This window comes from Lepidochelys olivacea, assembly GCF_965140295.1.
Source record: "Lepidochelys olivacea isolate rLepOli2 genome assembly, chromosome: 24".
Taxonomy (NCBI): domain Eukaryota; kingdom Metazoa; phylum Chordata; order Testudines; family Cheloniidae; genus Lepidochelys; species Lepidochelys olivacea.
In genome coordinates, this window is record NC_140434.1 from 11,490,808 (window position 1) to 11,503,583 (window position 12,776).

General features: G+C 55.7%; 1 protein-coding gene across 3 annotated transcripts in view; it reads right to left on the reverse strand.

The window, feature by feature from the left end:
* IGSF9 (immunoglobulin superfamily member 9) overlaps positions 1-8,113 on the reverse strand; it is a gene marked incomplete at its 3' end in the record, with an annotated part of 54,179 nt that extends 46,066 nt beyond the window's left edge. Inside the window, exons 1-4 of one of the 3 annotated variants that reach the window (XM_084613172.1) lie at positions 5,709-8,113; positions 5,212-5,284; positions 3,916-4,337; positions 2,569-2,760 (exon numbers count right to left, since the gene is read on the reverse strand). In XM_084613172.1, coding sequence (XP_084469298.1) covers positions 2,569-2,760; positions 3,916-3,973 — 250 coding nt within the window. In that variant the 5' untranslated portion in view covers positions 3,974-4,337; positions 5,212-5,284; positions 5,709-8,113. The remainder of the gene's footprint in view (positions 1-2,568; positions 2,761-3,915; positions 4,338-5,211; positions 5,285-5,708) is intronic. The other 2 variants (XM_084613173.1, XM_084613174.1) reach the window with 2 other exon arrangements.
* Between the last annotated feature and the right edge of the window lie 4,663 nt (positions 8,114-12,776).

Here is a 12,776-nt window from a genome sequence, read left to right on the forward strand (position 1 = left end):
GGCAGCAGGGGGGGCTGTAACACAGGAGTGGGGGTCTGTAACACAGGGCAGTGAGGATGGGGCGGGGGTTTGTGACACAGGGGCAGTGTGGATGGGGCGGGGGGGCTGTGACACGGGGCAGTGTGGATGGGGCAGTGGGGGGGCTGTAACACAGGAGTGGGGGTCTGTAACACAGGGCAGTGAGGATGGGGCGGGGGTTTGTGACACAGGGGCAGTGTGGATGGGGCAGGGGGCTGTGACACAAGGCAGTGTGGATGGGGCGGGGGGGCTGTGACACAAGGCAGTGTGGATGGGGCAGTGGGGGGGCTGTAACACAGGAGTGGGGGTCTGTAACACAGGGCAGTGAGGATGGGGCGGGGGTCTGTGACACAGGGGCAGTGTGGATGGGGCAGCGGGGGGCCTGTAACACAGGAGTGGGGGATGGAGGAGCTGTGAAGAGAAGTGCAGGTGGGGTGTGGGGATAGTAACAGGAGCCGGGGGCTGTGATGCAGGTTGGTGTAGATGGGGGTGGGGGGCTGTGACTCGGAAGGTGGGTGTGACACATGGCACTGTGGATGGGGCAGCTCGGGGATTGTAACAGGAGCCAGGAGGCTGTGAAGAGAAGTATGGAGGGTGAGTGGTAACACAGGGGCTGGGGGCTGTGATGCAACGGCAGTGCAACTGCGGAAAGGAAGAGGCTGTGACTGTCACACAAAAGCCCACGCTCAAGGTTGTGCCAAGGGCTCCCTGCAGTTCTTCCCATGGGATCGCAGCTCATCCCAGAGCCACAGGAACTGCCAGGAGGCCCAGGTGGCGGTTGGCTCCCAGGCATGAATTTCCCCTGGCAGCAGCAGGCCCCAGTTGGGATTATGGGATTAGAATGTAACAAAGATCCCAGGAGCAGCGTCAATCTGACCTCTGACCCTGGCAAGAAAGAGCCTTTGTGTGGCCCAGGCCCAAGGCACCCAGCTCCTGCGCACAGCACAAAGAGGCCAGCGACTTGTTCAGGCCGGGACCTTCAACTGCTGCCTGCCTTCTTTCAGCAGCCCCAGCCCCATGGTGCCCCCGCAAGGTTCTGTGCTGCAGGGAGTCCAGCTCCCGGTGTGGCGTGCCACTTCCTCCCAGTTTCCCTTTGCCCTGCGCCGAGCAGGATGCCTGCACTTTGGGCAGCAAGACACAGACCAACAGAGACTAGTACACTCTAGTGCAAGGCAAAGATGTACCACCGAGCCACTGAAACACTCCCATTCAAGTGCAGACATGGGACGCCATGCATGGATGCGGGCTCAGAACCTGGCAGTGTACCTGTCTCACAAAGCCCCAGACAGGCCTGTTCCCAGGCTGGAGGGAGGAGAGTCTCCCTGCAAGTGGAGGCCACCAGCACATCAATAAGGGGAGGGTCACACTATGGGAGTTTCCTGCCTCAGCAGGTGCTCATTGATGTGTCCACAGCCCCATCCCCTCCCCCACACTCAGCTGGGCTGTGTGTGGCTGAGGCCAGATTTGCCGCCCCCACCCCCCTCAGCACAGAGCCTTAGGCATAAGAGGATGGGGGAGGGAACCCCCCCTGCAGCCCCTCACAGCGCCCCTCCCCCCACTTCCTCCACACTCCCATCCCTACCAGCGGAGAGGGTCAGACCAGTCAGTCCAAGCTGCAGGGACGGACCCCTTCACCTCCCTGCCTTGCCCCATGGCCATCCCTTCCTCCAGCTGGCATGGGCAGGGTGAGAGCCCTGCCTGCTGCGCTACACAGCCCATGGGGCGTGACTAATGCAGCCTGACAGCAGCAGCCCTCGGCTGGGGCCCAGCCGTGGGGGCGGGGAGGAGCGTGCGGCAGGTAGAGCACTAGTGCGCGGTACACACAAGACGACCCAGAGCTAGTCCAGCCCAGGGAATGCCATGGCCTCACCCTCCTGGGGCCTGGCCAGTCACCAGATACTGCAGTCACGGGAAGGAACCCAGGGCTCCTGCCAGGAAACTCCTCTGGGCCCCAGGGTGGGATGGGCTCGCCTCAGGGAAGGCAAACACCATGCAGCTGTGTAAGGCCAGCCCACGGACTGCACCTCAGACACTGGATCACATGCCACAGAACCAGCCACTGCCCTACTGCTCCCGCATCGGTGTGTCCCACCTAGAGAGCCTCCAGCCCCAAGACATGCCAGCATGTTCTCTGCTACATTCCACCCTGCCACGTCTACCTCGATATACACCAGAGTCCCCTCTGCTAAGTCCCAGCCCCACCCCCAACTCTGCTACCCCATATACACCAGTGTCCCCTCTGTTACCTCCCAGCCCCGCAGGACTTCTCCAGCCCCAATAGACACCAGCATCCCCTCCGCTACGTCCCAGCCTCACCCCCTACTTCCCCTACCTCCATATACACCAGCATCGCCTCTGCTACCTCCCAGCCCTACCCCCGACTTACCCTACCTCCATATATACCAGCATCCCCTCTGCTACGTCCCAGCCTTCCTCCTCCCCCCAGACTTCTCCTACTCAGATACACACCAGCATCCCCTCTGCTACATCCCAGCCCCCAGGTCCTCCCAACGGGTTCACCTTTTCACTGCTGTCCCAGCATGCACTCACCTACGTACTCCGGATCGATGCGTGGGGAATAGAGCCCAAATTTGATAAAGATGGGGAGGAGGAAGCCGAAGCGGACCCACTCAATCACATAGAGATGGGGGCGTGCCTCCTCTGCGTTCAGGAGGTCACAGCCCAGGATCACGCTCTCTCCGACACGCCCAACCACAGCCTGAGACTTCACCTGGCCGTTACCTGTAGGGCCAGCACAGGGAGATTTCACACTCATGGGGAGGACATCCCATGAGCTGCAGCCCACCATCTCCAGTGGAGCCCCTGCTATGTCCTGGAGCTCAGACACAGCACCGCATCAGTCAGCCAAGCCCCAAGTTGGGATGCTCCCACAGGTATCCAGGTTATGCAAGGAGAGCCCATGTACCCTGCCCCACCCAATACCCTGCAGCGAGGCAGGGCCCATTACACCCAGCACCCTGGGCATGGCGCTCTCAGAGCAGGATTCAAAACCCTGAGAGGGAACGGCTCCTGGGGCCATAAGTGACTCCTGGAGAGTGCCTCGCGCTACTCTGCTGATGACGAGGGAGCCCTGTGGGGTGCAACTCACACTCCAAAAAGGCAGAAGAAGGTGAGAGCTAAGGTTGCGTCCTGCCCGGCTTTACCTGGGGCCTCGTCTTTGCTGTGTGTGCCACAACAACACAGTGTGTTCCATCCCCACATCCCAGCGCCCCTCACAGAGGAAGGGCACCGTCTTCACCCCCCTTGTTAGAGCTCTGCATGGATACAAAGTTTGTAACCACAACTAATCCACAAACATGGTCCGTGGATACCCAGATCACTGCAGAATGCAGGGCCGAAGGGAAAGGAATGGAGTAAGTGGGGGGAGGGTACTGCATCCCCCACCCCAGACCCTTTGCAGCAGGAAATAACTTTCTCGAATAGCCCTGCAGGCTGCTTGCTGGAACTCCAGGGCAGGGGCAGTGCCAGGGGCCCTCAGGCATCCAGTCGTCATGGTCAGAGAGATTGAGCATCCCCAGTAGAGCTCCCTTAATGTAACCTGCTGCCTGGGCATCTGGGCAGGGCACCACCTCCCTGGCAAGGGGTGAACGTCTGGGATTCCCTCCCACCCCCTCCTCTTTGGCAGTTCAGCAGCATCACTGTCTCTGCTCTTCATGAACATGGTCCCCCAGAGGGGCACTAGCCTTCTTTGCTGCTCTAATCATGACCTCAGTGGCTCCTGCACCCTCCCCGCTGCACACCCCAAGCTCTGGGGCCTGATCAAATCCAATTCAAACCCACAGAAAGGCTCCATTGGGTTCAGTGGCTCCGGGTCAGGCCCCTGGTGCATACAGCTGTGCGGCTGCACAATACAGCGTGCTATGTTCACCCACTTACCTTCAGCAAGGTTGTTGGTGAACAGGCTGAGGCAGGCAATCCATAAACACCAATTCATAGCACAGCTCCCCTTATAGCCACGTTGCACCCCCTGTCCCAAGTCCTCCGGCTCGCCGCACTGCACAGTTAGAGACCAGACCCAGGGTGGGGGAGGAGGGTGGGAGGACCGAATGGCTGTGCGATGGGACAGAAGGGTCTGGTGTCCCCCTAGGTGAGGCCTGTTAGGGCCAGGAGTGCAGGAGACTCCTTGGTACTGTTCCTAGGTTCTGTGCTTTGGTGGCCTGATGGGAAAGTGCCACTCCTCAAACCAAGAGCCCTTGGCTAGCACAGACCAGGCGCTGCAGTCCAGGCACGATCCAGCTTGTCTCACCTCCCAGCTGCCCTTTGGTCTCCTGTGGACTATCGGGAGCTCGAAGAAACACCTAGGAAATAAACCAGCACAAAGCCCTTAGGGAGCAGCTCCCTAGCTGGTCTGAGCAGAACAGTCCCAGCATGTCACTGCCCCAGCTAGACACAGCATAGCCAAGCGCTCAGAAAGCATCTGCCTCCCATTTGCACCCCTTTCTCTTCCTGCTCTGTTAATAGCAACATGGCATGCAGGGAGTTGCTAGCCTTACTTCAGGAGAGTCCCTCAGCCCATCTCTCAATCAGCCAGCTGTCTGTGGAGGAGCAGGAGGAGGTCTTGCAGAGTGGGGCAATCAAAAGGAGATCCTTGCCTGCAGCTCTTTCAGCCCCCTCTCCTCTTCCCATCACAGCTCTCCCCTCCTGTGCCTTCTTTCATCCTTCATTTGCTCTTCTCTTTTCATCACTTCTCTCTCACCTAGTTCCCCCAGAGTTTGTGCCCTTCTAGGTACAGCAAGAGCTCCCTCGGGGACAGGCATGGAGCCCTCAGCCAGCCAGCCCCTTTGGGTACCTTACCTATCCCCAGCCCAGGGACCCCTGGATATGGGGGTGGGGGCACAGCCCTGCTCCTCCAGTCCTCTGGCGGTTGGGACCCTTCGCATTCTGCTTTGCTGGGGCTCTTCCCAGCTGATGACTCCGTTAATAAGAAGCACATGCCCGGCAGGAACCCTCTCCAGCTCAATGCCCTGGTGTAGCATTGGACCTGCCTCTCTTCCTTAGTGCCCTCGTGCTGAGATCTGGGCATGCGGCCTGGCAGAACCCGACAGGGGAGGCTCTCCCTGTCCTTTCCCACCAGGCCATTTTTCTGCCAGCCCCACTCCTTGTCCTTGGCATTGCCAGGGCCCAGTGCTCCTGGGCACATGCAAGGGGAGCAGCGCTGAGCAGAGCTCCTACCTGGCCGCTGCCTTTGTTCTAGGTCCCGGATCCGATTGCCATGAAGGGCCCCGAGAGGAGATTTCTTTCCCTGCTTTTATGCGGAAAACAAACCAACTTTCCTGTGGGGATCGAATGTGCCTGCAGCCAACGGCAAAGGCCAGCCCCTGCCCACGCCCAGCCACCCCCGCCCCGCCCCACTGCCATCGCCGGTGCAAAACATTCAAAAACAAACACGGTGGCGTCCGGCGCGGGCAGCCCCCATTGGCCAGGCTCGCCCCCCACCGCAGCCTCTTCCCTCGCACCTCCCTGTGCTCACCCTTCCCACGGGATCTCAGCGCCTCCCCCCCGAGGCTGGGTCACTACAGACGGCGAAGCGGAGGCACAGAGGGGGCAGTGGGAGCAGAACCCAGGAGTCCCTCATCCCTGCTAAGGTACCCGGAGAACCCCCCCGCCCCCAGAACCCAGGAGTCCGGGCCCAGCACAACCGCCTCCCCCAGGCCGGCGCCCCCGGATACCTGCGCGCGCGCTCGCCCTGGGCACTCAAGGCTCCTCCGCGGGCAGCGCAGCGCAGCGCGGCGCGGCGCCCCGAGCGCTAGCGCAGCCTCGGCGCCATGGTCCGGTCGCCAGTCCCCCCCGGCCTGCGCCCGGACACGCTCCGGGACCGGCAGGGCCTCTCCCGGGCACCCGCATCCGGCGGGCAGCGAGTCGGCGCCGCGCAAGCTCCCGGGGCCCCGGCGCTCATCCCCAGCCCGGGCCGGCCGCTTCGCTGGGACGCGCCTGGCGGGCAGGAGGGAGCTAGCCAGGGCCCCCGTGGCCCCGATCCCGCCAGCAACACAATAGGGGGCGGTGCCTCCGCCCCCCCCAAGCCGCCCGTTGCCACGGGGACAGCCAATGCCCTGCGAGAGCTCCGAGTGCCCCCCGCGTCACCAGTCGCCGGGCCCGCCCTGCCGCTCCGGGAGCCGGCGGGGTGCGACGGTCCCAGGCTCCGCCTGGTAGCTGCGTCTGCCCTGCGCGGGGCCGGGGGCGCAGACAGCAGCTGGGGCGGGGCGCGCCGCGCAGGGGCCCGACGGGCGAGAGCGGCGGGCCGGGCCGGGGTCTCGGTCATCGCCGCCCGGGCAGCGCAGGAGCTGGCGTGTGAAGTTCGCTTGGCTCCTGTCTGAGCCAGGTGATGGCAGCGCGGCCAGCTGGGAACCCCTGGCTGAGCGTGGGAAGCCGTTGACCCGGTGCTGGGAACTATCAGGGCTCCTGGCTTCGGGGCGAAGTGCGTCCTCTTTACGTGCCTCGACTTCCCCAGCGGTAGCAGGGAGCTTGTCTGTGGGCGTGTGCGGCTGAAGGCATTCCTGCTAGCGCCCGGCAGCGGGGTCTTAGGCACACCAGGGTTGCGTTCCCAGTCAAACCCGACCGCCTCCCCTAGCCCAGCCGCAGAGAGCTGTGTTGTCTGCTGGGGAGTTACCAGCGGATCGTCCAGCCCAGTGCAGGGCGCTCTCTGCTGAACAGCCCCCCTGGCACAGAGATCACTCACTGGCCAGGGAGACCATCCACCTGCTTCACTGCTTTGGGAGTTGGAAACTAGACTGAACCAGACACGGATGATTAGGAGCGAGTTCGCCTTTGCCTTAGCTAGGAAGAGGGACTGCGGGACCCAGCTGGGCTTTGCCATCCTGGGTCCTGGGATGTTCTAACCCAGCTGCCCCCAAGGTAAGCCAAGGGCTGCTTGGGGCCTAGGCACAGAGATCACAGAAGCTTAGGAGGGACCAGTCTGTCTCCCCTCATCCTGCCTGTCACCAGGACAGCTCACTCTGGTTCTCCAATTCTCCTCCCCTGCTCCAAGCTGATGCCCTGTAGGCCTCCTAGCACCTTGCATTGTTGCACAGATGCCACACAGTCCAGACCTGAACTCTGTGTAGCTTGGAAACTTGTGTCAGTCTCTTCCACCACTAGAAGTTGGTCCAGGAACATGTATTATCTCACCCATCTTGTCTCTTCCATATCCTGAGATCAATATAACTACAAGCCTGCACACACTCATCCTGTCATGCTGGGTGGGCCCAGTCCTCCATGGCCTGTGCCAGTCATAGCTCTGAAGTTATGCTACATACTCTTTACAGAAATATAGTTATGATGTGAATATGGCATAATTACGATATACTTTATGCAAGATGGCTCTTGTAAGATACAATTGGAAAGGTTATGATTTACTGAATGTGATTATCCAATTTGTATGCATGTATCTAAAGTTAGGAATATTGACTATGTAATAATCACAGCTGTATGTGTATGTATTTGGGAGACACCTGCCAGACAACAGGCCATCAGTTTTGGTGGACCATTAGGAAGAAACAATAAGACTTTAAAAATACTAATCTCTCTCCTTCCTGAGAGGTGTCCTGGGACCTAGCTGTGACACTCTAGGTCAGGTGGTCCTGTCACCAAGGTCAGGCTTGACAAAGCCCTGGCTGGGATGATTTAGTTGGGGATTGGTCCTGCTTTGAGCAGGGGGTTGGACTAGATGACCTCCTGAGGTCCCTTCCAACTGATACTCTATGATTCTATGATAAAAACTATCTTGGACTTCTAATAATTTTCCACTAAAAGGAGGGGGACATCAAGACTGGGAAACAAAAGATTCCTGCCTTATGTAAATCTTATTAAAGACTGGGGCATAAGGAAAACAGGACTTTCTCCTCCATTGCCTACCCAAGAAGAAAGACTGCTGAAAGTACCTGAAGGGATAAAGGAACTAGCCTGAGAGAAAAGACAGGGGTGAAGCCAGACTGACACAGGGGTCTAATTTTTAAGAAGAAATACCTGGAACTCTAAACTACAGAAACTCTGCAACTTGCCTAAAATAACATTTAGGGTGAGAAATTTCTTCTTGAAACCAGTTTCTTTAAGATCTTAAGCTTAGTATGCCTGTTTTGTTTTATTTGCTCAGTAATCGCTATGTTCTGTTTGCTATCCCTTATAATCTCTTAAAATCTGCCTTTTATAGTTAATAAATTTGTTTTGTTTAATTTTTAAACCCAGTTTGTGCAATTTCTAAATGTGGGAGGCAAGAAGTTGTGCATATCTCTCTTCACATTGAGGGAGAGGACAAATTTTTATGAGCTTGCGCGGTGCAGATCTTTCTATATAGCGCAAGACGGTATTATTAGACAGTATTATTTTGGGTTTATTCCCCAAAGAGGGTGTGCAAGTGAGTGCTGGGTAAATCCTCTCACACAGAGCTGACTTCAATCTGTGTCTGCAGCTGGATGTGGCCCTACCGGGGGTGTGTGTGTGTGTGTGTTGCAAGAGGCCGGAGAGCCTAATTCAGCAAACCAGGGAGAGGGAATCCAGGCTGATGGATCAGGAGGGGCTCAGTGAAACCCCAGTACATCAGGTAGCATCCCAGAAGGTAGTGCCAATTTGTGGAATTTATTTGTGTTCCCCATCCTGAGTTTCCAACCCCCAGGACTCACTCTAAGGCCAGATGCAGCAATGATGTACAGATAAGGGTGAATGACTGCAGCCCTGTCTAGAGACACCCACTGTGTGGATATTCTCTGACACTCGGATCACATGGTGATGGGCTCCAGTACCAACCCAATAGAACGAGGGTGTGGGGATAGATAGGTATACAGATAGAGGAGGTGTATAGGGATAGATAGATAGATGGGTGTGTAGGGGACAGATGGTTGGAGAGAGAGAGAGAGAGAATGAAGGTGTCTGGTGACAGATCTTCTCCAGAGGTCCATATCTGAGAAATCACTATTGTATGAACTGATGCCAGTAGATGCCTATCTTCCCTGGACTGAGCCCTGCCTGGGATTCAGGGTGATGCATGTTTCCCTGGAGCTGTCCTGGTTGATTGCATACATGGACAGGGCTCGGGGTGCACTGGAGACAATGGGTGCCTAGGGGTTGTGTCCGTCTCTTTTTCTCTCAGGAGCCATCCCGATGGGGCTGCTTTGCGCTCTGGCAACTCACTGCCCTGGTAGCTGAGCTCAGGCTGGGTGAAGCAGCCGCTCCCCCAGTGGTGTGTGCTGCCTGGGAGCGGGACAAGATAATGGAGCAGCTGATACAGGACTCGATTAATAAAGAATGAAAGGAGAGTACTATAATTAATGCCATGCAACATGGATTTATGGAAAATAGATTCTGTGGATATAACTGGATAACTTTTTCTGATGAAATTACAAGTTTGGTTGAGAAAGGCAAAGTGCTGATGTTCTGTAAGGTGTTTGGCTTGGTACCACTCAACATTTCGATTAAAAAACTTCAGTGATATTGTAACCTTGCACTCCATATGTTTTATGGAAATATGCTTTATGAGTGAATATGATGCAACTGGAATATGCTTTATGCAATAGGATATTATAACAACTGAATATATTCCTCCTATTTGTATGAATGTATCATTCTTGTATCTGAAGCTAGAAATATGAAGTATAACTCAGAGGTCCTATTGTAATTATGCAAAGTGTGGGCCATTAATGGTGGCTTAGAATTTTGATGGCTACCCTTAAATAGGACAATAGGTTGTGTTTATTTACCTGCAAGCCATCCTAAATCCCCCCAGCAGACTCCCTCCTGCAGCCTCTGATCACATTCCTGGGCAGAGGTGTCACCTCCGCCTCCTGGCTCAGGTTACAGGCTCTAGGTCTCCCATTCCCAGGTCAACACTCCCCTCTCCCTGCTGCATCACATTGTCACAACAGAGTATAAGGAATTTATTTGGGGTTTGGATCCCATGGGGAACTGGGTGTCTGGGTGCTGGAGATAGGTGACCTGCTGAGCAGTTTTTGGTTAAAGTCTGCAGCTTTGGGGGCATGGATCAGACCTGGGTCTATGTTCCAGCAGGCTAGCATGTCTGGCTCGACAAGGCAGGGTTCTGGAGTCCCAAGCTGGCAGGAAAACAGGCTCAGAGGTAACTTCAGCACATCAGGTGACAGTTCCAAGGGGGTCTCTCTGACCAAACTGGTCACAGATACAAAAATTAACATGATACACATGAAATGGATTAAAAGCTGGTAAGTGATAGGCCTCAAAATGTAACTGTAAATAGGGAATCATCATTGAATGGGTGTGTTTCCAGTGGGGGGCCGCAGGGATTGATTCTTGGCCCCAGACTATTTAACATTTTTAATCAATGACCTGGAGGAAAACCTAAAATCATCACTGATAAAGTTTTCAGACTTTCAGGAGCAGAGATGGGAGATAGCAGCGAAGTGTTAGGTTGAACGTGACATGCCATGCACTTGGCAGGACAGACGGCACAAAAATTGTGGGAGTGATAAATAATGAAGAGAACAGGTGACTGACACAGAGCGATCTGGATCAATTGGGTAAACTAGGCACATGGAAACAATATGCATTTTAATATGGTTACATGTAAATGTATGCATCTAGAACACAGAATGTAGGCCATGCTTACAGATGGGGGACTCTACCCTGGGAAGCAGGGACTCTGAAAAAGATTTGGGGGTTGTGGTGGTGTGACCAGGTGCAGACTCACCCCTGCTGCACCTCCTGGTGGTTGCCCCAGGAATTGGCTCAGTCCAGTTCCAGAACACCCTCAGCGGGTGGTGTCTTGCCCCTTGTCTGCTCTACTCCGCTGTTTCAGACCCACATTGCTCCCCCACTCGGTGGTGTCCTCTTCAGGACACTGCCCTCTGCCAGTGCCCACTACTTCTTTCTTACCCCCCTTCTGGGGGGTCACGGCAGTCATTTGGCTTGCACCCACTGCAGGGGCCAACCACAACCCAAAGTCTAGCCCTTCACTTCACTAGCAAGTTACAGTCTGTATTGGCCCTGCCCCTCTGCGGCCAGGTGCAGTGCAAGGGGGGGGGGGACCAAGGCCCGCCCGCTACTCTGGGTCCAGACCCAGGGACCCTCAAGCGGCAGCCTCTCTGCCCTTCTTCTCTCCCCTTGTCTGCCTATCGTCCCTGGGCTACTTCCCCTTGGCCCTTGCACCTTCTTGGCCCTATCTGGCAGGGGCCTGCAGCCTATCAGGTAATGGGCCACAGCTCACCCTGGGCTCCCCTGAACATGCCAAGCACTTTTCTAGCTCAGGTGCTATCCCTAGGAGCCAGTCCTCCCCCTCCCTTGTCAGGGAGAGACTCTCTGCTCTGCTGGGCAGCACCTTAGATCTGGGCTACCCCAGCAGTTGCCTCCTAACAAGCCTTTTCCCAATTAACTGCAGGTTTCCACAGCCTCACTGACCGGTTCTGCCCTGTCCCCTACTGGAGCGGGCCACCTGCACCACCAGAGCCAGCTCTAGGTTTTTTGCCGCTCCAAGAGCGCAACTGCCCAAGCAAAAAAAAAAAAAAAAAGATGGCCGGAATGCTGCCCCCGGAATCGTGCTGCCCCAGGCATGTGCTTGCTTTGCCGGTGCCCAGAGCCGGTCCTGTGCACCACTATAGGTGGATAATCAGCAGAACATGAGAACCCAGCGCTGTGGCTAAAAGTGCTAACATGACCATGGGACGCCTACACAGGGGAATTTCAAGTAGGAATAGAGAGATTATTCTACCTCTGTACTGGCACTAGTGTGACTACTGCTGAAATCCTGTGTCCAGCTCTGGTGTTCACAAGTCAAGAAGATGTTGATCAGTTGGAGAGGGTTCAGAGAAGTGTCATGAGAATGATCAAAGGATTAGAAAACAGGCCTGATAGTGATAGACACAAGGAGCTCAATCTGTTTAGTTTAACAAAAAGAAGGTTAAAGAGTGACTTGGTTACAGTCTGTAAGTACCTACGTGGGGAACAAATATTTACGAATGGGCTCTTCAAGTAGCAGAGAAAAGTCTAACCTGATCCAATGGCTGAAAGTGGAGCTAGACAAATTCAGACTTGAAATAAGGTGTAAATTGTTAACTGTGAGGGTAATTAACCATTGGAACAATTTAGGGAGCATTGTAGTAGATTCTCTGTCACTGACAATTTTTAAATCAGCATTGGATGTTTTTCTAACAGCTCTGCTTTAGGAATTATTTGGGGCAGTTTCCTGGCCTGTGTTGTACAGAGGTCGGACTAGAAGATGATCACACCGATCCCCTGTGACCTCGGAATCCGTAAATCTTTGCTCTTGAGGGTAGGGTGCCAGGGTTGCCACTTTACCACTCCAGCAACATCAGGTTCCTAGCAGCTATTCCCAGTGTAGATCTAGGGGCTGTGCTCCGCAGAGCCTTGACTTGTTTTCCTGCCTGGAGCAGAGATGGGAGATAGCAGCGAAGTGTTAGGTTGAACGTGACATGCCATGCACTTGGCAGGACCGGGCCTTTTAGGGGTTCTGGACAGTTGCAGCCGTTTGGACGCAATGGCCAGGTGAGGCTAGGCCCGGGTGGAATGTGTCAATGCTTTGAGCAGGGGGTTGGACTAGATGGCCTCCTGAGGTCCCTTCCAACCCCGATATTCTATGAATGTGGCCTGGTGACTTTGGGAGCAACATCCTTCCTGGCACTGCTAGCCTGTCTAAGCAGCAGAGGGTAGATTCAATTTTAAGAAGCAGCTGCTCAGGGGATGTGAGTTCCATGCACCAAATCTCCCCCGTGGGGCAGTGCAGAACACCGCAAAGCCTGGCACGTTGGATATACCCAAGT